This window comes from Pelophylax lessonae (genome assembly GCF_965119305.1).
Source record: "Pelophylax lessonae genome assembly, chromosome: 4".
Lineage (NCBI taxonomy): Eukaryota > Metazoa > Chordata > Amphibia > Anura > Ranidae > Pelophylax > Pelophylax lessonae.
This window is the reverse complement of record NC_138771.1, coordinates 281564208-281587772: the sequence shown is the minus strand read 5'-3', so window position 1 is coordinate 281587772 and position 23565 is coordinate 281564208. Positions and strand designations below refer to the sequence as shown.

Sequence of the window (23565 nt, the reverse complement as noted above, 5' to 3'; positions counted from 1 at the left end):
AGTGTTGGGTTTACATATTCTTTGAGGCCTACAAGAAAACTTAAGTCAAGGTGATGGAAAACATTCTTGGTTCTCTGGGAGATGACGTGCTCAGAGCATACAGTGGGCACATTATCACTATTTGGTATCTGAATCTGACAACTGGCAGCAATCTGTGTATTGTCAAGGTATGGGAAATACAGCATATATGTATTAGGGCTGAATCACACCAGAAGTGGCTTTGTAACACTGATGTGTGCAGTGTAGTATGCAGTGCCAGTGCGCTGATTACAGCGCATTCCATTGTTTACTTTTTTAGAAAAAACTTTATTGGAATGTCACAAAATGACATGTGATGTAGGGCATAGCAATGCACTGCAGTGAAAAGGACTGCTTCATTTCCTTTTTTTCTACATACATCACCACAATGCCATGGCATGAACTGAACAAACAGGACATAGGGTGATTTGCCTTGCCTGTGCTTTGGGACTAGACTGGGTAAAGCTGCCCAGAGCAGCCAGATTCACACAATTCGTGAAATAATTCACTAGGTACACAACAACAAAGTAACAACAAAGTACACAACACAACAACAAAGCAATTATGTTGTAAGGCAATAATCAGCCGAGATCTATTATGCTGTTTTATAATAACTAAAGCCCGATTTCAAGCACCAAAAAAAAATAAACTTGTGATGGGTTCCCCTTGATGCAAGCTTTAAATGCTCCTTATATCTAGGGGCATCCGTATAAGAAGAAATACTAAATATATCCCACCCCAGCAGGGTCCCTCCAGCATTAAGAGAAGTCCACTGCAGCCTCCTCCTTGCGCCACTCATGGCTGGGTTGCATGCTTGCCACCATCATGTACAACTCAGAGTTAAAGCATATGTAAACCCAAAATTTCATATTCCTGATATATGTACTTGTATGAGAAAGTATCCTGTTCTCGTTGTATTGCTTCCTTTGCGTGAAATCCCTGCTGTTCCTGCCAGTCCCTCTGCTTTCCTAATAAAAAACTGACCATGTTAGGCATGACAACAAAGCGTGGTCAGTTTTCTGGGTTTTCTTTGCTCACTTGCCCCCCCCCCCCTGCACAATCTATCAGTGGGAAGATCAGTGTTCTGCTGTTTCTCCTCCCTCACCTCTCTGTGCTGCTGAGAACAGAGGCTTAGTGATCACTTATAAAAAAAGGGGGGAAAAGGTATTTATGTTTTTTTATATCTATGCACAATTATTTTGCCTTTCATTTCTATTTTAAACTGAATGGGTTTCCATACACTTTAAAGTGATTGTAAACGGTCACCTCGTAAAACAATCCATTCAGCTTTAAAATGGAAATGAAAGGCAAAACATTTTTTGTATAGATATATAAAAAAAAAATTAAAAATACCTTTTTTCCCTTTTTTTTATATAAGTGATCACATTCCCTCTGTTCTCAGCTGCATAAGAGCTGGGGGGAGGAGAAACAGCAGTAAACTGAGCTTCCCAGTGAATAGCTGTGTAGTAGGGGCGTGTCAGCACAAGTCTGATCATTGGAGGAGAGCAGGCTGAGTTCCCAGCATAGCTAGAGAACTGACCACGGTGTTCTCCCCTGCTTAGTGTGGTCAGTTTTAATTAGAAAACAAAGGGACTGGCAGGAACATCAGGAATTTCACATAAAGGAAGCAATACAAAGAGAGCAGGATACTTTCTCATACAAGTACAAGGTACAACAGGCACATATCAGGAATATGAAGTGTTGGGGTAACAAACACTTTAATGGATGGTGATGCTGAGAAAGGATATGTAAATGGAAGAAGCTTCGGGGAGAAGAGGGCAGCGCAGGAGCCAGCTGAAGCAGGGGATAGGAGAACTAATCCTGTCTGTACCTCTACCCCCTAAACCTCATGATCATTTAACCCTTGCAGTGGAAGGGTATCTTTTTCTATTTCCTGGAACCGTCTTATTTAATACCGCACTGCAAAACAAAAGTGTTCTAGTAACCCTTGGCTACCAATCAGAATGAAACATGTTTATCTATAGCGATATACCAGTGCTCTTTGCTTTGTGTCATTACTAAAGCCATAAACCAGTAAAACAATCGCTTCCTTAGAATTGTATTATTTGTAACGCAGAGGCCAGTAAAAAGAATTACACAACAAAATGGGAGCGACCGGTTCATTAAGTATAAATCCGTGCATAGACCGAATCTGGCAGCCAGTTATTGTTTATAGAAAATCTTTGCATGAAGCCAAGGCATTTTTATTTAGTTGGTAATACTACTCCAGCCTGCTACATGAAATTGGTTTCCAGGGTATTGGCAGTCTCCGTATAGGAAAAAGTTATATAAGCCGTTGTCAGTCATTGAGCAAGTTCCTAATTCTGGGACCTGTCCTACTGGGGAAACTTACATTTAGTTATTGTTCTGTAGATACACTAGGAAGTGAGGGAATTACCCTCTTAGTGTATTTATTTATTACAGGTATTTATTTAGCCCCTCGCAGCACTAGGGTCATCAGTTTAATTCTCAACTATAACTATGACATTACCTGTATGGAGTTTGCATGTCCTCCCTGTGCTTGCTTTGGTTCCCTCCTATACTTCAAAATCATTAGTATAGGTTAATTCACTCCTATCTAAACTGGCCCTAGTATGCATGTATATATGAAAGATAGGGGCCTTAGATTGTAAGCTCCTTAAACGCACGGAGTGATGTGAAGGTACAATATATGTATGTGAGATAGGGACCTTAGATTGTAAGCTCCTTGAGTGGAGGGACTGATGTAAAGGTACAATATATGTATGTATGTGGGATAGGGACCTTGGATTGTAAGCTCTTTGAGCGCAGGGACTGATGTGAAGGTACAATATATGTATGTGAGATAGAGACCTTCGATTGTAAACTCCTTGATTGCAGTGGACTAATGTGAATGTACAATATATGTATGTATGTGAGATAGGGACCTTAGATTGTATGCTCCTTGAGCGCAGGGACTGATTTTAATGTACAATATATGTATGTGAGATAGGGACCTTAGATTGTAAACTCCTTGATTGCAGTGGACTAATGTGAATGTACAATATATGTATGTATGTGAGATAGAGACCTTAGATTGTAAGCTTCTTGAGCGCAGAGACTGATATGAAGGTACAATATATGTATGTATGTGGGATAGGGACCTTAGATTGTAAGCTTCTTGAGCGCAGAGACTGATATGAAGGTACAATATATGTATGTATGTGGGATAGGGACCTTAGATTGTAAGCTCCTTGAGTGTAGGGACTGATGTGAAGTACAATATATGTATGTATGTAAAAAAGAGACCTTAGATTGTAAGCTCCCTGCGTGCAGGGACTGATGTGAAGGTACAATATATGTATGTATGTGGGATAGGGACCTTAGATTGCAAGCTCCTTAAACACAGGGACTGATGTGATGGTACAATATGTGTATGTATGTAAAAATGGACCTTAGATTGTAAGCTTCCTGAGCACAGGAACTGATGTGAAGTACAATATGTGTATGTATGTAAAAAAGGGACCTTAGATTGTAAGCTCCCTGCGTGCAGGGACTGATGTGAAGTACAATATATGTATGTATGTGGGATAGGGACCTTAGATTGCAAGCTCCTTAAACACAGGGACTGATGTGATGGCACAATATATGTATGTATGTAAAAAAGGGACCTTAGATTGTAAGCTCCCTGCGTGCAGGGACTGATGTGAAGTACAATATATGTATGTATGTGGGATAGGGACCTTAGATTGCAAGCTCCTTAAACACAGGGACTGATGTGATGGCACAATATATGTATGTATGTAAAAAGGGACCTTAGATTGTAAGCTCCCTGAGCGCAGGAACTGATGTGAAGTACAATATATGTATGTATGTGTGATAAAGACCTTAGATTGTAAGCTCCTTGAGCGCAGGGACTGATGTGAAGGTACAATATATGTATTTATGTATGTATGTGGGATAGGGACCTTAGATTGTAAGCTCCTTGAGCGCCGGGACTGATGTGAAGTACAATATATGTATGTATGTAAAAAGGGACCTTAGATTGTAAGCTCCCTGAGCGCAGGGACTGATGTGATGGCACAATATATGTATGTGAGATAGGGACCTTAGATTGTAAGCTCCCTGAGCGCAGGAACTGATGTGAAGTACAATATATGTATGTATGTATGTAAAAAGGGACCTTAGATTGTAAGCTCCCTGAGCGCAGGAACTGATGTGAAGTACAATATATGTATGTATGTATGTAAAAAGGGACCTTAGATTGTAAGCTCCCTGAGCGCAGGAACTGATGTGAATGTTCAATATACGTAAAGTGCTATGAAAATTGTTGGAGCTATATAAATACCGGTAATAAATAAACTTTCCAGCACAGCATTCTGAGACCCTGTAGTTCACCAGACAATGAGGAAACCATACTCTACTAACCTTTCTATCTCTCATGGAAGCTCTCCATGGCAATTTTCCAGCTCACTCCATTTATCTTTTACAAGGATACAAGTAGGACTTAAGACTTTGATAACTGATAATGCCTTTGGCCTCTGCTAAACAGGACTATGAAGTTTAACTCATTCCTTACACAAGGTCACTGACCAGATGTGGGCCAGGAGATGTTATTGGTCATTACAAACCGGAGGTGAATTGTACCTCTCACCTCTACCACATTCCAGCTTTGATGACAAACCCTGGCAAAGCTTTAATCCTACCCTACTTCAAAGTTATTTTGCTTTAATACTTCTACGAGTATTACAGGAATCATGCAATCGCTTTTTAGTAAGGTCAATACATTCAAAGTGCCTGCACTTTGCTCCTGGATTCCAAGTCTGCAAAGAAGAACTAACCCGCTTTGAATGTTATCAGCTAAAAAATGTAAATAAAATACAGGAAAGCTGTAGATATGTGAAACACTTGTTTATTTAAGGAAATACCTGTTTTATGAGGGTGCCCTTGGCTGGCCCTTAGTTTCTCAGTACTGGCAGACGGTGTTGTCATCTTCATATTGACAGATATTACAGTAAATGCATTAAATCAATTCCACTGCAAGGCGTCTGCAGGTTCTAAATGGAGACATTGACTTAAAGTGTATTTCCAATTTCGCAGTTAGATTTGAGAAACCCCCCACTTATATTTGTTATGTGTTCCCATTCACATAGCATACCTAGAAATGTTCCAAAAAACATTTCTTACCTTTCTAGTTGTTTATTTGGTGCAGGATTATATATAGACTAGCTTTTAAAGTAAGTTTAAGTTGTTCAAATGCTGTCTGGTTTCCCATAAACAGTCTAAAATTCACTTGGTGGGTGGCCCTGCTGCCAGCCACACACCATCCTGCGATCAAACAATCAAAGGAGCCGGGGCAGAAAAATGTCAGCCAAACAGTGCCTGTATCCGATCTGCTGCAGCCGCTGTTCACGTATTCTGACAGTCGTTGGTGCCAGCTGTCAAAGTGAAACAGCCACAGATGGAGATTTGTCCATCTGTGTTGCGTAGCGTGGATGGAGAAATTCCGATATTTTTAGTTCAGACCATCGACTGAAAAATCCAATGGTGTATGGCCAGATTGAATGTGCAATTAGGGGACTGACTAAGGCCAGCCATACACGGAGTGAATTTATTTTCCTCAGGAAAGAAATTCACTCAATTCCCCCTTAAACACAGACAGTGCTGATGTAGGAATCCCTCCTGCCGGACCATTGTCTTCCCCTGGTGGGAGAGGGCTGGGGAAGCCATCTCCGCTGGGAGAAGACAGAAATTATTGCTAGCGGATATAGTAGCGGCTAGCGATAATCGCAAGAAAATCCAGCAGGCTGGTTGCAACCAGGTTGATCGATCGATCAACTTGGTACATTCAGCCTGCCCATAAACAGTTTATATCACAGGCCGGTTCTTACTGAGCTTCGAACTGTGTATGGCCTGCCTAATAGAATTTTTTTATTTTTTATGCATTACTATACAACATTCCACCCTATCCATAAGAACTATTTATTTATTTATTTATTACAGGTACTTAAATTTACGCAACGCTTTACATATATATATTGCACATATACATCAGCCCCTGCCCTCAAGGAGCTTACAGTCCAAGGTCCCTTACTCACATTCCTACATACACCTACTAGGGCCAGTTAATTCAGGAGTCAATTAACCTACCAGCATGTCTTTGGAGTGTGGGAGGAAACCGGATGACCCGGAGGAAACCCACGCGTTTGCCTGCAGCTGATCACACGTTGAAGTCATGTTCACCTTCCAAAGTAGTGCATGCACAACTTTGTTGTGATGTAGTGCAATTCTGAATCCATTCAAAATGAATGGGCTCAATTTGCACCGTGCGCATTCCTGCGCAATACATAGGCGATTCACTATGTAGTGTGAACCTAGCTTTAACATCTAGTTTACAGCTGATCATGAGATCTGCCAGCACAGTACAAGCAGGGTTAATTATGATAAACATAACTCCCCACAGTCCTTTACACAGAAGGGGAAAGCTAGGTACAATTTTAAAACAAATGAGAAAGGTAAACAGCAATTTCTAAATATTTTTGAATGTGTTATAGAAACATGTAACAAATATAAAGTATATGTTTTTCCAATTTGGATGTAAAAGTGGAAACACTGCGAAGGGATAGTTTACATTGTAGCGACTGATAGGAAGTCACATTTTTTTTTTTTTTACAATACTGCTTTCTATAATATATAATGTTAACACTGCAAGTAGCTAACATGTGTATATGTTATATAAATATGTATATATTAATAAACTATGATCCATAATTGAAAGTAATGTGTAGCTTTGCAATGCTCCTGCTTACATATATATGGTTTTGCTCCGAGTGTTGAATATTGTTAGCAGGAGACAAAAAAAGTATTTTTTTTTGTATGTTTTCTGAGTGTTGTACATGTGCTCTCTGTTATGTATTACATAGATTGCAGTGGATGACTGTATTTTTTTGTATATTCTTTTTATTCTTTTGATAAAGAGAAAAAGTACAAAACAGAGCCTCTGGGCATACCCAGTACTCAATACCAAAAACAGTAAATAAGAAATATAAAACAATAAAGTAAAAAAGAAAAAAAAAAACAATAAAAATCATTAACTTAACCCCCGAAGTTTTCTGCGTTGAGAAGGTATAGTGTGTGCTCTACAAAGTATAGACTGTACATTTTTGGGATTTTTTTTTTTTTTTTTATCTGCTTTCATTTTATTCCCAATCAGCCCAGACACGTATGGAACTGAGTCCATGTAAAGTGCAGGGGAACATCTTCCATGCAGATGTATATAGACTGTAAATCACGTGCTTCATATAAAATGTAAAGCCTCTCTGAATGAGCCATTTTACTCCCCCAGGATTGAGATCCATCTGTTGTAAAAGTAGAAGGAAAAAAACTTAGCTTTCTTAAGTGATGAGCTACATCTACATTAAACTAAACTTCCATGTGTGGCATTGCTGCACAGTACTGGGTCTGTCCACATGCTGCACAAACTAATGACTGTAGCTATGCCCTTGCAATGGAACCTACACAAGGGATGTATGAGCATGCCATTGGTGGCCTCAGCTTGCTAAAATGCTATTTGCCTGACAGCCATACTGGTCCTACAGCTTCATATCCTTTCTGATTTAAATGATAAGCATGCAGGTGAGAAACTTAAACTGGATACACACTATACAATTTTCTTTAGATTTTTTTTTCTTTAGATCAGGGGTTCTCAACCAGGGTTCCTCCTGAGGTTTCTAGGGGTTCATTGAGCAATGGGCAATTTCTGCCTCTCAGATAAGTTCCCAATGACACCATTGTTCCTTTTAGATATCTGTAAGGGGGTAATTCTTCCCAATGATGACAAGAGTAAGGAGCATTCTTCCCACTGACTGTCACACTAATGTGTCATGAGTTGTAGATCTTTCATTTTTAGCAGGGGTTCCCCAAGACCAGAAATATATTTCAAGGGTTCCTCTGTGTTGAAAGGGTTAAAAAAGGCAGCTAGATTTACCAAAACCATATAATATGAGGTCAAACCCAAACACTTTCAATTAGTATGCAATCAGGCAGGCCCTTGAACAACATTGTTGAAGGTAAATCTAAAGGAAATCAAACAACAAAAGTTGTATAGTGTGTATCTAGCTTAAAGGTGGATACACACTACACAACTTTCTTTAGATTGTTTCCTTTAGATTTACCAAAACCATATAATATGAGGTCAAACCTAAACCCTTTCAATTTGTATGCAATCAGGCAGGCCCTTGAACAACATTGTTGAAGGTAAATCTAAAGGAACCCAAACAACAAAAGTTGTACAGTGTGTATCTAGCTTAAAGCTGGATACACACTACACAACTTTATTTAGATTGTTTCCTTTAGATTTACCAAAATCATATAATATGAGGTCAAATCTAAACCCTTTAAATTTGTATGCAATCAGGCAGGCCCTTGCACTACATAGTTGAAGGTAAATCTAAAGGAAATCAAACAACAAAAGTTGTGTAGTGTGTATCCAGCTTTAGACTTCACTTGCTGCATATTTGTTTGGAGCCAATGAATGAGAAAGTAATGACGCAAGCGATAGCCAAGCAATTCACATTTTCAGGAGGTGCTAACAATGAAAGTTTTTATATTTCTCTCCCAAGAACTCACGAGAAATCAAAAAACAAGACAAACTGCAGCGACAGATTACAATGTCAGCATATGATTTGCAGAGGGCAAACTCCTCTGTGGGTAAGGGTTTGCTCTTTGAGATCTGAGATCTGTGCATGGCTGCACCTACTGTCATACAGTCCCAGTCCTGTCCAATAACCGGCATGCACCATGACATTTTACTTTTTATGAATGCAATATAATCATATTATAAGGGAAGGTTAGTGCAGAAATGAAACTCCCTGGAAGTTAGAATTGATTGACCTCTGGGTGTAAAATCTCAGTCTTGACATTCCAGAAAACTACTGTCATAATTACTGAAAGATACACAGAGAGCCACAAGGCAAATGCAAGCTGCTGACTCTATCAAACGGCGTCTTATCCCAAAGTGCATTATGCATTAGGGGCTGCGGGGCTCACACTAATCATGGGACACTGCAAACCCTCCCAAATATTAAACCCCACAGCAAAAATACCGCTGGGAACAATGGAAAACCAACAACCTAAAGCCTGTTTTGCAAGAAGGATCTCCAGTAGGAGCAAAGCCAAATATCTCTCAAAAAGCACAATAGCAGAATGCAAATTGCAACAAGTCAGTTCTTCCTTAGGAAGGAGAGAATAATCCCTTTCCCGTACTTCCCCTGCCCCTAGCATTCTGTGCTCTGTGCCAGCAATTCTAAGCACCCAGTGCTCTCATGCCAGCACTGTTCCTGGATGGTACCATTCCTATGCATCATGTACACCATGCCACCTCTGCTCCAGGATGGTACCAATGCTATGCACTGTGAACTCTTTGCCTTCTCTGTCTCAGGGTGGCACCCATTCTATGCACTGAGTATTATATGCCAACTTTGCCCTCTGACCCTGGATGGCACCAATCCTATGTGCATAGTATTAAATGCCAGCTCTACCTCAGAATAACACCAATCTTATGCACTGAATAATTTATGCCACCTTTGCCCTAGGTTTTTACCAACCCCTTGCACTGAGAATTCTATGCCACCAATCTTATGCATGGGGTACTCTATGCCTGCTCTGCCCCTGGATGGGACTAATCCTATATGCACCCAGTATTTTATGCCTGCTCTGTCCCTGGATGGGACCAATCCTTTGCACCCAGTACTCTATGCCTGCTCTGCCCCAAGATGGTGCCAATCTTATGCATCTGCCCCTGGATAGCACCAGTCCTATGCACCCAGTATTCTGTCCCGGCTCTGCCCCACGATGGGGGTCAATTCTTTGCACCCAGTACTCTATGCCTGTTCTGCCCCACCATGATGTCAATCCTTTGCACCTCTTACTCAATGTCAGCTCTGGCCCTGGATGGCACCGATTCTATGCACCCAGTACTTTATGACTGCCCCAGACTGGTACCAATTTTATGTAATCAGCGAACTATGCCAGCCCCAAGAATACACTAATTCTAGGCACTCCGTGCTCTATGCCAGCTCTTCTACAGGCTAGTATTAATCGTATGCAACCAGTGCTCTATGCCAGCTCTGCCCCAGGTTGGTACCAATTCTAATCACTCAGTACTCTATGCCAGCTCTCTACCTGGGTGGCTGCTAAGTTCCGCGAGCTGCACATTCTCTCTCGGTCTTGGCTGTCCTGACATGCAGACACTAAACCCCTTAGAGGGGTCCCCTGCCCCAACCAGCCCCCCCCCCCCCCCCAACCAGACCCCTATACTTACAGGATACATGTGTGCCCAGGGCACACAGCGGGCACTGTCCATATCACACTGCAGAGTATACGTCCTGTGGTGGAGAGGGCTGCACACATCACTCCATACAACACCTGGATCTGTGACATGTCTGTCTTCCTGCCATAGTAATCCCCAGCTACTTACTTTTGTCTTCTTCATAAGGAAAAGATGCCGCAATCCAGACCAGGGAGCTCGGATAAGATCCTTTTAGCTGTTGTGGAGCCCCAGCATATTTCATCTAATCCGTGCATTGGCTTTCTTGTAGTGTGCTGATGAGGAGGACGGAATGACTGCGCTGCCTCTTACTACTGCTTCAACTCTCCGGGTAATCTCTGGGTAAGCCGCTCTCTAGCTCATAGTCCGTGTGTCGGATTGTACACCCTCTGCACTACTTATATGGGACACGGCCCCCTGCTGGAGCCACTGCCTCACTGACACGCCCGCCACTGCCTTATATGGGATTCCAATCCACGCCAATTCAACTTCATCAGCATTATGGTCTATGAGATTACATACTACACATATCCGTACTATACCTATACTATACATATCGTACTATACCTATACTATACATATCGTACTATACCTATACTATACATATCGTACTATATCTATACTATACATTTCCTACTATATCTATACTATACATATCTTATTATACCTATACTATACATTTCCTACTATATCTATACTATACATATCCGTACTATACCTATACTATACATATCGTACTATACCTATACTATACATTTCCTACTATATCTATACTATACATATCTTATTATACCTATACTACACATTTCCTACTATATCTATACTATACATATCTTATTATACCTATACTACACATTTCCTACTATATCTATACTATACATATCTTATTATACCTATACTACACATTTCATACTATATCCATACTATACATATCTTATTATACCTATACTACACATTTCATACTATATCCATACTATACATATCTTATTATACCTATACTACACATTTCATACTATATCCATACTATATATATCTTATTATACCTATACTATACATTTCCTACTATATCTATACTATACATATCTTATTATACCTATACTACACATTTCATACTATATCCATACTATACATATCTTATTATACCTATACTACACATTTCATACTATATCCATACTATACATATCTTATTATACCTATACTACACATTTCATACTATATCCATACTATATATATCTTATTATACCTATACTATACATTTCCTACTATATCTATACTATACATATCTTATTATACCTATACTACACATTTCATACTATATCCATACTATACATGTCTTATTATACCTATACTACACATTTCAAACTATATCCATACTATACATATTTTATTATACCTATACTATACATTTCATACTATATTCATACTACACATTTCATACTATATACTTTACATATCATACTATATCTATACTACACATTTCATACTATATCTATACTATATCATACTATACCTATACTATACATTTCATACTATATCTATACTATACATATCGTACTATACCTATACTATACATATCTTATTATACCTATACTATACATTTGATACTACAGTGGGTACGGAAAGTATTCAGACCCCCTTAAATTTTTCACTCTTTGTTATATTGCAGCCATTTGCTAAAATCATTTAGGTTCATTCTTCTTCCTCATGAATGTACACATAGCACCCCATACTGACAGAAAAACACAGAATTGTTGACATTGTTTCAGATTTATTAAAAAAGAAAAACTGAAATATCACATGGTCCTAAGTATTCAGACCCTTTGCTCAGTATTTAGTAGAAGCCCCCTTTTGATCTAATACAGCCAGGAGTCTTTTTGGGAAAGATGCAACAAGTCTTTCACACCTGGATTTGGGGATCCTCTGCCATTCCTCCTTGCAGATCCTCTCCAGTTCTGTCAGGTTGGATGGTAAACGTTGGTGGACAGCCATTTTTAGGTCTCTCCAGAGATGCTCAATTGGGTTTAAGTCAGGGCTCTGGCTGGGCCATTCAAGAACAGTCACGGAGTTGTTGTGAAGCCACTCCTTCGTTATTTTAGCTGTGTGCTTAGGGTCATTGTCTTGTTGGAAGGTAAACCTTCGGCCCAGTCTGAGGTCCAGAGCACTCTGGAGAAGGTTTTTGTCCAGGATATCCCTGTACTTGGCCGCATTCATCTTTCCCTCAATTGCAACCAGTCGTCCTGTTCCTGCAGCTGAAAAACACCCCCACAGCATGATGCTGCCACCACCATGCTTCACTGTTGGGACTGTATTGGACAGGTGATGAGCAGTGCCTGGTTTTCTCCACACATACCACTTAGAATTAAGGCCAAAAAGTTCTATTTTGGTCTCATCAGACCAGAGAATCTTATTTCTCACCATCTTGGAGTCCTTCAGGTGTTTTTTAGCAAACTCCATGCTGGCTTTCATGTGTCTTACACTGAGGAGAGGCTTCCGTCGGGCCACTCTGCCATAAAGCCCCGACTGGTGGAGGGCTGCAGTGATGGTTGACTTTCTACAACTTTCTCCCACCTCCTGACTGCATCTCTGGAGCTCAGCCACAGTGATCTTTGGGTTCTTCTTTACCTCTCTCACCAAGGCTCTTCTCCCCCGATAGCTCAGTTTGGCCGGACGGCCAGCTCTAGGAAGGGTTCTGGTCGTCCCAAACGTCTTCCATTTGAGGATTATGGAGGCCACTGTGCTCTTAGGAACCTTAAGTGCAGCAGAAATCTTTTTGTAACCTTGGCCAGATCTGTGCCTTGCCACAATTCTGTCTCTGAACTCTTCAGGCAGTTCCTTTGACCTCATGATTCTCATTTGCTCTGACATGCATTGTGATCTGGAAGGTCTTATATAGACAGGTGTGTGGCAGCTGGACTCAAATGAAGGTGTAGAACCATCTCAAGGATGATCAGAAGAAATGGAAAGCACCTGAGTTAAATATATGAGTGTCACAGCAAAGGGTCTGAATACTTAGGACCGTGTGATATTTCAGTTTTTCTTTTTTAATAAATCTGCAAAAATGTCAATAATTCTGTGTTTTTCTGTCAGTATGGGGTGCTATGTGTACATTCATGAGGAAGAAGAATGAACTTAAATGATTTTAGCAAATGGCTGCAATATAACAAAGAGTGAAAAATTTAAGGGGGTCTGAATACTTTCCGTACCCACTGTATATCCATACTACACATTTCATACTATATCTATACTTTACATATCATACTATATCTATACTACACATTTCATACTATATCTATACTATACATATCGTACTATACCTATACTATACATATCTTATTATACCTATACTATACATTTGATACTATATCCATACTATACATATCTTATTATACCTATACATTTGATACTATATCCATACTATACATATCTTATTATACCTATACTATACATTTGATACTATATCCATACTACACATTTCATACTATATCTATACTTTACATATCATACTATATCTATACTATACATATCATACTATACCTATACTATACATATCATACTATATCCATACTATACATTTCATACTATATCTATACTATACATATCATACTATAACTATACTATACATATCTTACTATACCTATACTATACATATCATACTATATCTATATATACTACACATATCATACTATATCTATACTATACATACAAATGTAGTACTGCCCATAGTACATTTAATGCAGTATACTTCAGTGAGTTGGTGAGAATTTAACGCAGTATATTGCAGTAGGTTTGTGCACGTTTAATGCAATATATTTTAGTGCAGTATATTCTAGTGCATTAGTGGGCATTTAACACAGTATATTTCAGTGCAGTATATTTCTATGTGTTAGTGCACGTTTAACGCAGTATATTTCAGCATAGTACATTTCAGTGCATTAGTGCACATTTCCCACAGTATATTGCAGTGCATTAGTGCACGTTTAATGCAGTCTATTTCAGTGCGTTGGTGCAGGTTTAATGCAGTATATTTCAGTGTGTTAGTGCACGTTTAACACAGTATATTTCAGTGCGTTATTGCATGTTTAACGCAGTATATTTCAGTGCAGTATATTTCAGTGCATTCGTGCTCGTTTACCGCAATATATCGCAGTACATTACTGCAGTTATACTGCAGTATATTGTAGTGTGTTAGTGGAGTGTGTCTGTGTAGTGAGCACTCAAGTTAAAGTGCACCAAACACCACTTTCCATTGATTAAAATGCATCCAACTACACATTTCCCATCTTTATTACATATTGTTAATAAGTCCCCCACTCATGTCTGGGAGTCCACAGGCAAAGGTGGACATGGTCCGTCCTCAGACAGGGCATAATTTTCTCTGTTTAGTGATGTTGCCCATGCTATCCAGCCACAGCATGCAGAGGAGGTGGTGGACTGTCTTAGCAAACCATCCTCATCCTCCTCATCCTCCATCACCCAAACAGAGACTAGTGGGCAATCCACCCCAGCTGCCATAGTGGCTTCAGGCGACACTCCTCCGGTCGTGACGCAAGGACGTGATGACGTAGGCAGGCGACGCATTATCGGAGCATGCGCTCCTTCCTAAGGCTTAAATAGCGCCATCTTGATCAAGGGAAATATATAGAGAGGATGCCCTCAGGCATCCACAGGGTCCTAGAGACCAGTAATCGCTCCACTAGGATACAAATGAAGCGGCCTATTCACTAAGCATGTATGGGAACATATTGTGGGCATATTATATGTCATAATAAAAGCAATATAGAATAGAATATGAATACATTAAAATGCATTATAAAATACCACACGCCGATTATTCACACACTGGGAACTTCTAAAAACCTGTATAACTAGGAAATTCCTAAGTAATACAACTGGGGTTGGAGAATTATGATGAAATATAGTGAAAAGTAAATAGAAATGGAAATAACTATATAAATAAATAAGAAAAAAAAAAAAATAAAAAAAATTAGTAAATTGTAATGAAAATCAAAATCAAAATCTAAATAAGAATCAAAATAAAAATAAATAACAAAAATAAAATAAAAAATAAAAATATATACAACTAAAAATAAAAAAACTATTAAGAAAGAAGAAATGAATGAAAATAAATATAGCAAAAAACAAAAATAAATATAAAAATGAAAATATATACACATATATTATTGTAATAAATAATGATAATATGTACATTGGTCATGAAGGTGATGTTATAAGCAGCCATTATTAAAACAAACTAGTACCCAAGTGGCTGTGTATTATATTAATATATAAAAAATTGATATATAAAAAATCAATATATAAGAAATATAGATCACATAAAAAAATGTTTATATATATATATATATATATATATATATTGTATAAAAACAAACTACATGTTTTGAAAGACCAAGGAAAACTCTATATATAAGGATGAATTTGGAAAGTTTCAGATTTTATTTTTAGTTTTATATATTTTTATTTTTATTTCATTTTATTTTAATATTTATTTTTATTTTGATTCTTATTTAGATTTTGATTTTGATTTTCATTACAATTTACTAATTATTTTTAATTTTTTTCTTTTTTTTCTTATTTATTTATATCGTTATTTCCATTTCTATTTACGGTACTTTTCACTATATTTTTTCTTTTTCCCCATTTTTTATTTTTTTATTTTTTCATCATAATTCTCTAACCCCAGTTGTATTACTTAGGAATTTCCTAGTTATACAGGTTTTTAGAAGTTCCCTGTGTGTGAATAATCGGTGTGTGGTATTTTATAATGCATTTTAATGTATTCATATTCTATTCTATATTGCTTTTATTATGATATAGAATATGCCCACAATATGTTCAATACATGCTTAGTGAATAGGCCGCTTCATTTGTATCCTAGTGGAGCGATTACTGGTCTCTAGGACCCAGTGGATGCCTGAGGGCATCCTCTCAATATATTTCCCTTGATCAAGATGGAGCTATAGAGGCCTGAGGAAGGAGCGCATGCTCCGATAACGCGTCGCCTGCCTACGTCATCACGTCCTTGCATCACGACCGGAGGAGTGTCGCCGGAAGTCCACCTCTGCGTCCCCAGTATCCAGAAAGTGCCGACATCCATCGACTACAGAGGAGTACTACTGACTGTTTGTGGCACCCGGACGAACCCATATCATGGACGGACCAGTCAATATGTTATACACTGCCTTTTTCACCTTCTCAATTGTGAGTACATTGGTGTATATTGTTCTACCTCATTAAACTTTCCTTACTGCACTTAGAGTGGCGCCTGTCTTCTTTCTACAGTACCCTACAAGTTTTCTTCTCACTTGTGGCAGAGCAGCCTTCAGTGCCTAAGGACTTTCCATACATATGGACTCTAAATGGACTTTTCATGTGTATATGTACATTAGACATTCTTATTGTGTATGGTAGCAACTGTTGGTTTCCATTTCTTTTCTTTGTGCCAGTATACCAATTTGTTTAGGAGAAAGAGGAAGACTTCCTTACATCTCAAGGCCTGCTTTATGGAGACACCATTCTTGCAATGCCATAGAACCCACAAGTGAAGGAGGAGGATTCTGGAAGTTTTGGAGGCATTGAAGCAGAGGAAGACACACGTCAACCCTTAACACATGGTTTTCCATCCCCAGAACCTTGGGAGTAGTATTTGGCTGGGAGGAGGCAGTTCCAGACACTGTAATCCTCAATGACTCAGTGGAGTCTGCTTCTTATGCCTTCGCAAATTTGCAGTGCACGGGCTCCCTCATTCTTCAAAGCCTGAGAAAGGACCTGAGAATATGTGGCATCAAGGAGAAGGATCATTATTTGTTGGCAACTCTCCTTAATCACCATTACAAGGGGAAAGTATCGGGAACTCATCCTGTCCTGACAGAGGGAGCAGAAGATGAAATCTCTTGAGGACACTTTAAAGAGGAGTTTATGTAAGCGCTTTTCCCGACTCTGGTAATTTACAGTCATGCAGAAAACTTAGTTTTGGGGCTTCTGTTGGACAAGAGAGGAGTGGTTGAGAAGAGGGTCACCTCAGTGATGTATTTAAACATGTTTTTAGTTCTTGGCACCCAAGACTATCAGCTTCAACATCTCATCACAGTGTCTACATCATATGGTGGGAAATTATCTAGGGACGAAAACAAACAGGGAGAGCTTTCCATTTAACGATCCACTGGGTTACTGGGTCATGAGACTAGACCACTAACCAGAACTTTCCCAGTATGCAATTGGGCTGCTGGGCTGCCCTGCATCCAGCATGCTTTCCAATCAGGCATTCATTGCTGCCGGTGGTTTTGTGACAGATAAGAGAGCGCGTCTGTCCACAGACTCCATGGACCAGCTGACATTTATCAAAATGACTCAGTCCTGGATTAGCAGCAGCTGTCAAACCCCTGATGCCAATGTCACTGATTAAGTGCTTTTTGGATCTTGAATCTCTGAAAGACTGTTAGCGAGACCAAAACACATTGGCTCCTTAAAAGACGACAAAGAGAATCTGGCCACAGAGAGAAGGCGAACGTGCTAAATAAATTAGTCTCTTCAGTATTCACAAAAGAATTGGGGGGGGCTACACTAGCCCAGCTTGTAATGTTAAAATAAACAATACACTGCAGGAAGCACCCTCATGGTTAACAGAAGATAGACTGAGAACTAAACTTGAAACATGTAACAAAAATAAATCACTGGGACTGGATGGCTTGCACCCGAGGGTCCTTAAAGAACTCAGCTAGGTGATAGCCAGACCATTGTTCTTGATCTTTATGCATAGTCTACCGGCAGGTATGGTGCCAGTTGATTGGAAAAAAGCCAACGTGGTACCAATATTTAAAAAAGGGCCGAGATATATCTCGGGGAACTATAGGCCGGTTAGCCAAACATCAGTAGTCTTCAAGATTTTGGAGGGGATGTTAAGGGACTATATAAAAGACTTTAGTAATGAAAACAATATTATTAGTAGTAATCAGCATGGATTCATGAGAAATCGTTCTTGCCAGACCAATATATTAACCTTCTATGAAGAAGTGAGTTGCCATCTAGATAAGGGAAGGCCTGTGGATGTGGACTTTGCAAAGGCATTTGACACAGTTCCCCACAAATGCTAACTGTACAAACTATGGTACGTAGGTATGGACCATAGAGTGAGCACCTGGATTGAAAACTGGCTCCGGGGGCAAGTCCAGAGGGTAGTCATAAATGGGGAGTACTCGGATTGGGCGGATTTGGAAAGTGGGGTCCCCTAAGGATCTGGCCTGGGTCCAACAATCCTGTTTAATTTATTCATAAACGACCCGGAGGATGGGATATCCAGCACAATCTCGGTATTTGTGGATGACACAAAGCTAAGCAGGCCAATATCATCTATACATGACGTGGTAACCTTACAAGCAGACCTGAACAAAATAATGGGGTGGCCAACTTTATGGCAGATGAGGTTAAATGTTGAAAAATGTAAGGTAATGCAATTGGGTGACAGAAATACGAACGCAAATTACTCGCTAGAGGGTGAACCTCTGGGTGAATCTAAGATGGAAAAGGACCTGGGGGTCTTAGTGGACAACAAGCTTGACAATGGCATGCAATGTCAAGCCGCTGCAAGCAAACCAAACAGAATACTGGCATGTATAAAAAAGGGGATTCACTCCAGAGAAAGAGATTATTCTCCCACTCTACAAGACTCTGGTCCGGTCACATCTTGAATATGCCCTCCAGTTCTGGGCACTGGTCCTCAGAAAGGATTTGCTGGAACTGGAGAGAGTCCAGAGAAGGGCAAAAAAGATAATTAGGGGACAGGAGGACATGAGGAAAGACTGCAAGCATTGAACTTGTTCTTGTTCTCGAGAAAGGGAAGACACGGGGTCACTCACTAAAACTAGAAGAAAAGCAGTTTAATCTTAAACTACGTAAGGGGTTCTTTACTGTCAGAGCGGTAAGGATGTTGAATTCCACAAGCAGCGGTATCAGCAGGGAGAATCAATAGTTTCAAAAAACTATTAGATGGGCACCTTAACCACTTCCATACAGAGCAGTTACACCCCCTTCCTGCAAAGACCAATTTTCAGCTTTCAGCGCTCTCACACTTTGAATGATAATTACAACGCTGTACCCAATCAAATTTTTTATCAATTTTTTCACACAAATAGAGCTTTCCTTTGGTAGTATTTAATCACCACTAGGTTTTTTATTTTTTTGCGATATAAGTGAAAAAAGAGTGAAAATTTTGAAATAAAAAAACATTTTGTTTTAGTTTCTATTATAAAATTTAGCAAATAAGTAATTTTTTTTCATACATTTGGGCCAACATTTATACTTCTACATATCTTTGGTAAAAAATAACCCAAATTAGTGGTTATTATTTAGTTTGTGTGAAAGTTATAGAGTCTACAAGCTATTTTGCCAATCATTGAAAATTGATCACACCTGATTTACCGATGGCCTATCTCATTTCTTGAGGCCCTGAAATGTCAGGACAGTACAAATACCCCCCAAATGACCCCTTTTTGGAAAGTAGGCATTCCAGGGTATTTAGTAAGAGGCATGGTGACTTTTTTGAAGTTGCAATTTTTTCCCACAATTCTTGGGAATATGAAGAAATATATATATATATTTTTTTTTACCCAAAACTGTCATAATAACAACAAGTTATTTCTCAAACACAGTGGATGCAAACTTGCAATTACACCCCAAAATACATTCTGCTACTCCTCCTGAGTATGGCGATACCACATGTGTGAGACTTTTACACAGCCTGGCCACATACAGAGGCCCAACATGCAAGGAGCACCGTCAGGTGTTCTAGGAGCATAAATTACACATATAATTTCCTAAGGACCTATCACACTTTTGAAGGCCCTGGAGCACCAGGACAATGGAATTACTCACAAAATGACCCCATTTTGGAAAGAAAACACCCCAACGTATATTCTATGAGGCATAATGAGTCTTTTGAATATGTCATTTTTTTCCAAAAGTTTTTGGAAAATGTGGAAAGAAAATGAAAACCCATTTTTTTTACACAAAGTTGTCAATTTATAAGATATTTATAACACATAGCATGCACATAGCAAAAATGACACCCCAAAATACATTCTGCAACTCCTCCTGAGTATGGCGATACCACATATGTGGGACTTTGTCACAGCATAGCCACATACAGAGGCCCAACATGCAAGGAGCACCGTCAGGTGTTCTAGGAGCATAAATTACACATATAATTTCATTACAACCTATCACACTTTTGAAGGCCCTGGAACACCAAGACAGGTACTCGGGTACTCTGGGTTGGAGACAGGTACTCGGGTACTCTGGGCTGGCGATAGGTACTCGGGGCTGGAGACAGGCACTTGGGTACTCTGGGCTGGAGACAGGTACTCGGGTACTCTGATGGGCTACAGAGAGGTACTTGGGTACTATGATGGGCTGCAGAGAGGTATTCGGGTACTCTAATGGGCTGGAGACAGGTACTCAGGTACTTTGATGGGCAGAAGACAGGTACTCAGGTACTCTATTGGGCTGAAGATAGGTACTCAGATACCCTAATGGGCTGGAGACAGGTACTCGGGTACTCTGATGGGATACAGAGAGGTACTCGGGTACTCTGATGACAGGTACTCGGGTACTCTGATGACAGGTACTCGGGTACTCCGATGGCAGGTACTCGGGTACTCTGATGGCAGGTACTCAAAGTACCCGAGTACATGTCATCAAATTACCCAAGTACCTGTCATCAGAGTATCCGAATACCTGTCACCAGCCCATCAGAGTACCCGAGTACCTGTCACCAGTCCATCAGAGTACCCGAGTACCTGTCATCAGAGTACCCGATGGGCGGGTGACAGGTACTTTGATGGGCTAGTGACAGTTACTTTGATGGGCTAGTGACAGGTCCTCTTTATTGGGGGGGCAATCAGTGTGTTTTGGGGTGCACTATGATCGATAACTAGCTGTTACCACAATCTCCTCCTCACACAGGAGCAGTGTGTGAGGAGGAGAACACGGTTCACATTCTGTGACTGGCTGTGATTGACAGCCGGTCACGTGGTAAAAAGCCTCACCCCCGATCGCCGTGCTGCGCACCCCCGGGGGCGCATTGCGTAGAGAATGAGCGGCTCGCGCTGGAGACGCTCATGTGATCGGCTGTGATTGGACACACATGAAATTGGCTCTTTACCTTGATCGGGGATGGACTCTGTTCGAGGGACGAGCCTCATCCCTAATCACCGCCCGGGGGGTGCGCAGTAGTGGCGAGAGCGGGCGGACGTCATATGATGGCCGCCTGGAGAAAGGAGCACTTCCTGCCGGCGTCATTTTACTATGGCCTGGTATGGAAGTGGTTAAAGACCACAACATACAGGGGTATACAATGTACAGTTAACAGCAAACACACACACACACACACTCATCATAGGTTGAACTGGATCGACTGGAGTCTTTTTTCAACCTCACTAACTATGTAACAATGTAACTATGTCTAGGTTGCCTAGGTTTGTGGGTGTTGATTTAATATGGAAGACATTTTTTGGTGTAGGTTTCTTGGCCACAATTAACAACCAAGGCCCATTCTTGCTTTCATCAAGAGTACTGCTATAGGGTTGTGATGTGAAGGCACCAGGGACACCCAAAGACCAATTGTTCCACACCTGTTCGACAGATGCCTATCATTTCAGTTTTTGACAGCAAGGCCAATTCTTGCTTTCATCAAGACTGCCTCTATAGGGTAATGTTGTGAAGGCACCAGGATACCTAAAGACCAATTTTTCCGCACCTGTTACATCTATCTAAAGGCCACCGAAAAGACACCAGAATTAGTGTTGAGCGAACACGGACTGTATTATTCGTGTTCGTACCGAATAATTGGATTTTTTGTACCCGAACACGGACACGGACACTTTACTGTATGTTCGGGTAAAAATCCGTGTTCGGTCGTTTTATTTCCGGGTTTTGCATGCTTTGGCGCTCTTTTCATGGCGGGCTTTCAACAGCCAATCAACAATCGTTTAACTGGTGTGCCTTAAGCCATCCCAGCCATGCCTGCAAATGTCTCAGTAGCTGTGATTGGCCGTCTGAAGCATGTGACCAAGTCTTTATAAGTTCGAGGCAGCCGCAGCGGCGTCATTATGCTGCTTAGATTCAGGGACAGAGCACACATCAACGTGCTGGCTGCTGATTAGGGAAAGATAGGCAGGAAAAAACCATTTGTGTCCGGATAGAATTGAGGGACAGGTCGGAGTGTTTAGGCAGGGCGAGTTGTAGGCATTTTAGGGATAGAGTCTGCTGAATTATATAGGGTCAGTGTCTTCTACAAACTACAATCGATATTGCTGTGTGGGGGGTGGGGTGAATCTGCACTCAATCCTGATCTACGATCTCTTCTCAATCCTGTTAGGGACAGAGTCTGCTGAATTTTAGGGAAACTGTGTTCTACAAACTACAATCGATATTGCTGTGTGGTGTGGGATTGGAGATAGGCAGGTGTCAGTGATCCACATCCATTTTTCTGTGTGTGAGCTGCAGTGAACACAATCTTTTTGGGCTGCAGTGAACACAATCTTTTTGGGCTGCAGTGAACACAATCTTTTTGGGCTGCAGTGAACACAATCTTTTTGGGCTGCAGTGAACACAATCTTTTTGGGGTGCAGTGAACAAAATCTTTTTGGGGTGCAGTGAACACAATCCTTTTTGGTGTGCAGTGAACACAATCTTTGTGGGGTGCAGTGAACAAAATCCTTTGTGGGGTGCAGTGAACACAATCTTTTTGGGGTGCAGTGAACAAAATCCTTTTTGGGGTGCAGTGAACAACATCCTTTTTGGGGTGCAGTGAACACAATCTTTTTGGGGTGCAGTGAACAAAATCCTTTGTGGGGTGCAGTGAACACAATCTTTTTGGGGTGCAGTGAACACAATCTTTTTGGGGTGGAGTGAACAACATCCTTTTTGGGGTGCAGTGAACAAAATCCTTTTTGGGGTGCAGTGAACAAAATCATTTTTGGGGTGCAGTGAACACAATCTTTTTGGGGTGCAGTGAACACAATCTTTGTGGGGTGCAGTGAACACAATCTTTTTGGGGTGGAGTGAACAACATCCTTTTTGGGGTGCAGTGAACAACATCCTTTTTGGGGTGCAGTGAACACAATCTTTTTGGGGTGCAGTGAACACAATCTTTGTGGGGTACAGTGAACAGAATCTTTGTGGGGTGCAGTGAACACAATCTTTGGGGGGTACAGTGAACACAATCTTTGTGAGGTGCAGTGAACACA

The 23565-nt window shown here is 40.4% G+C and overlaps 1 protein-coding gene across 1 annotated transcript in view; it reads right to left on the bottom strand.

Annotated features, from left to right (window-relative positions):
• The window catches only part of KITLG (KIT ligand), a 90986-nt gene extending 80328 nt beyond the window's left edge, over positions 1 to 10658 (bottom strand). Inside the window, exon 1 of the mRNA XM_082255323.1 lies at positions 10454 to 10658. Within this exon, the coding sequence (XP_082111449.1) occupies positions 10454 to 10468 (15 nt within the window). The 5' untranslated portion in view covers positions 10469 to 10658. The remainder of the gene's footprint in view (positions 1 to 10453) is intronic.
• Between the last annotated feature and the right edge of the window lie 12907 nt (positions 10659 to 23565).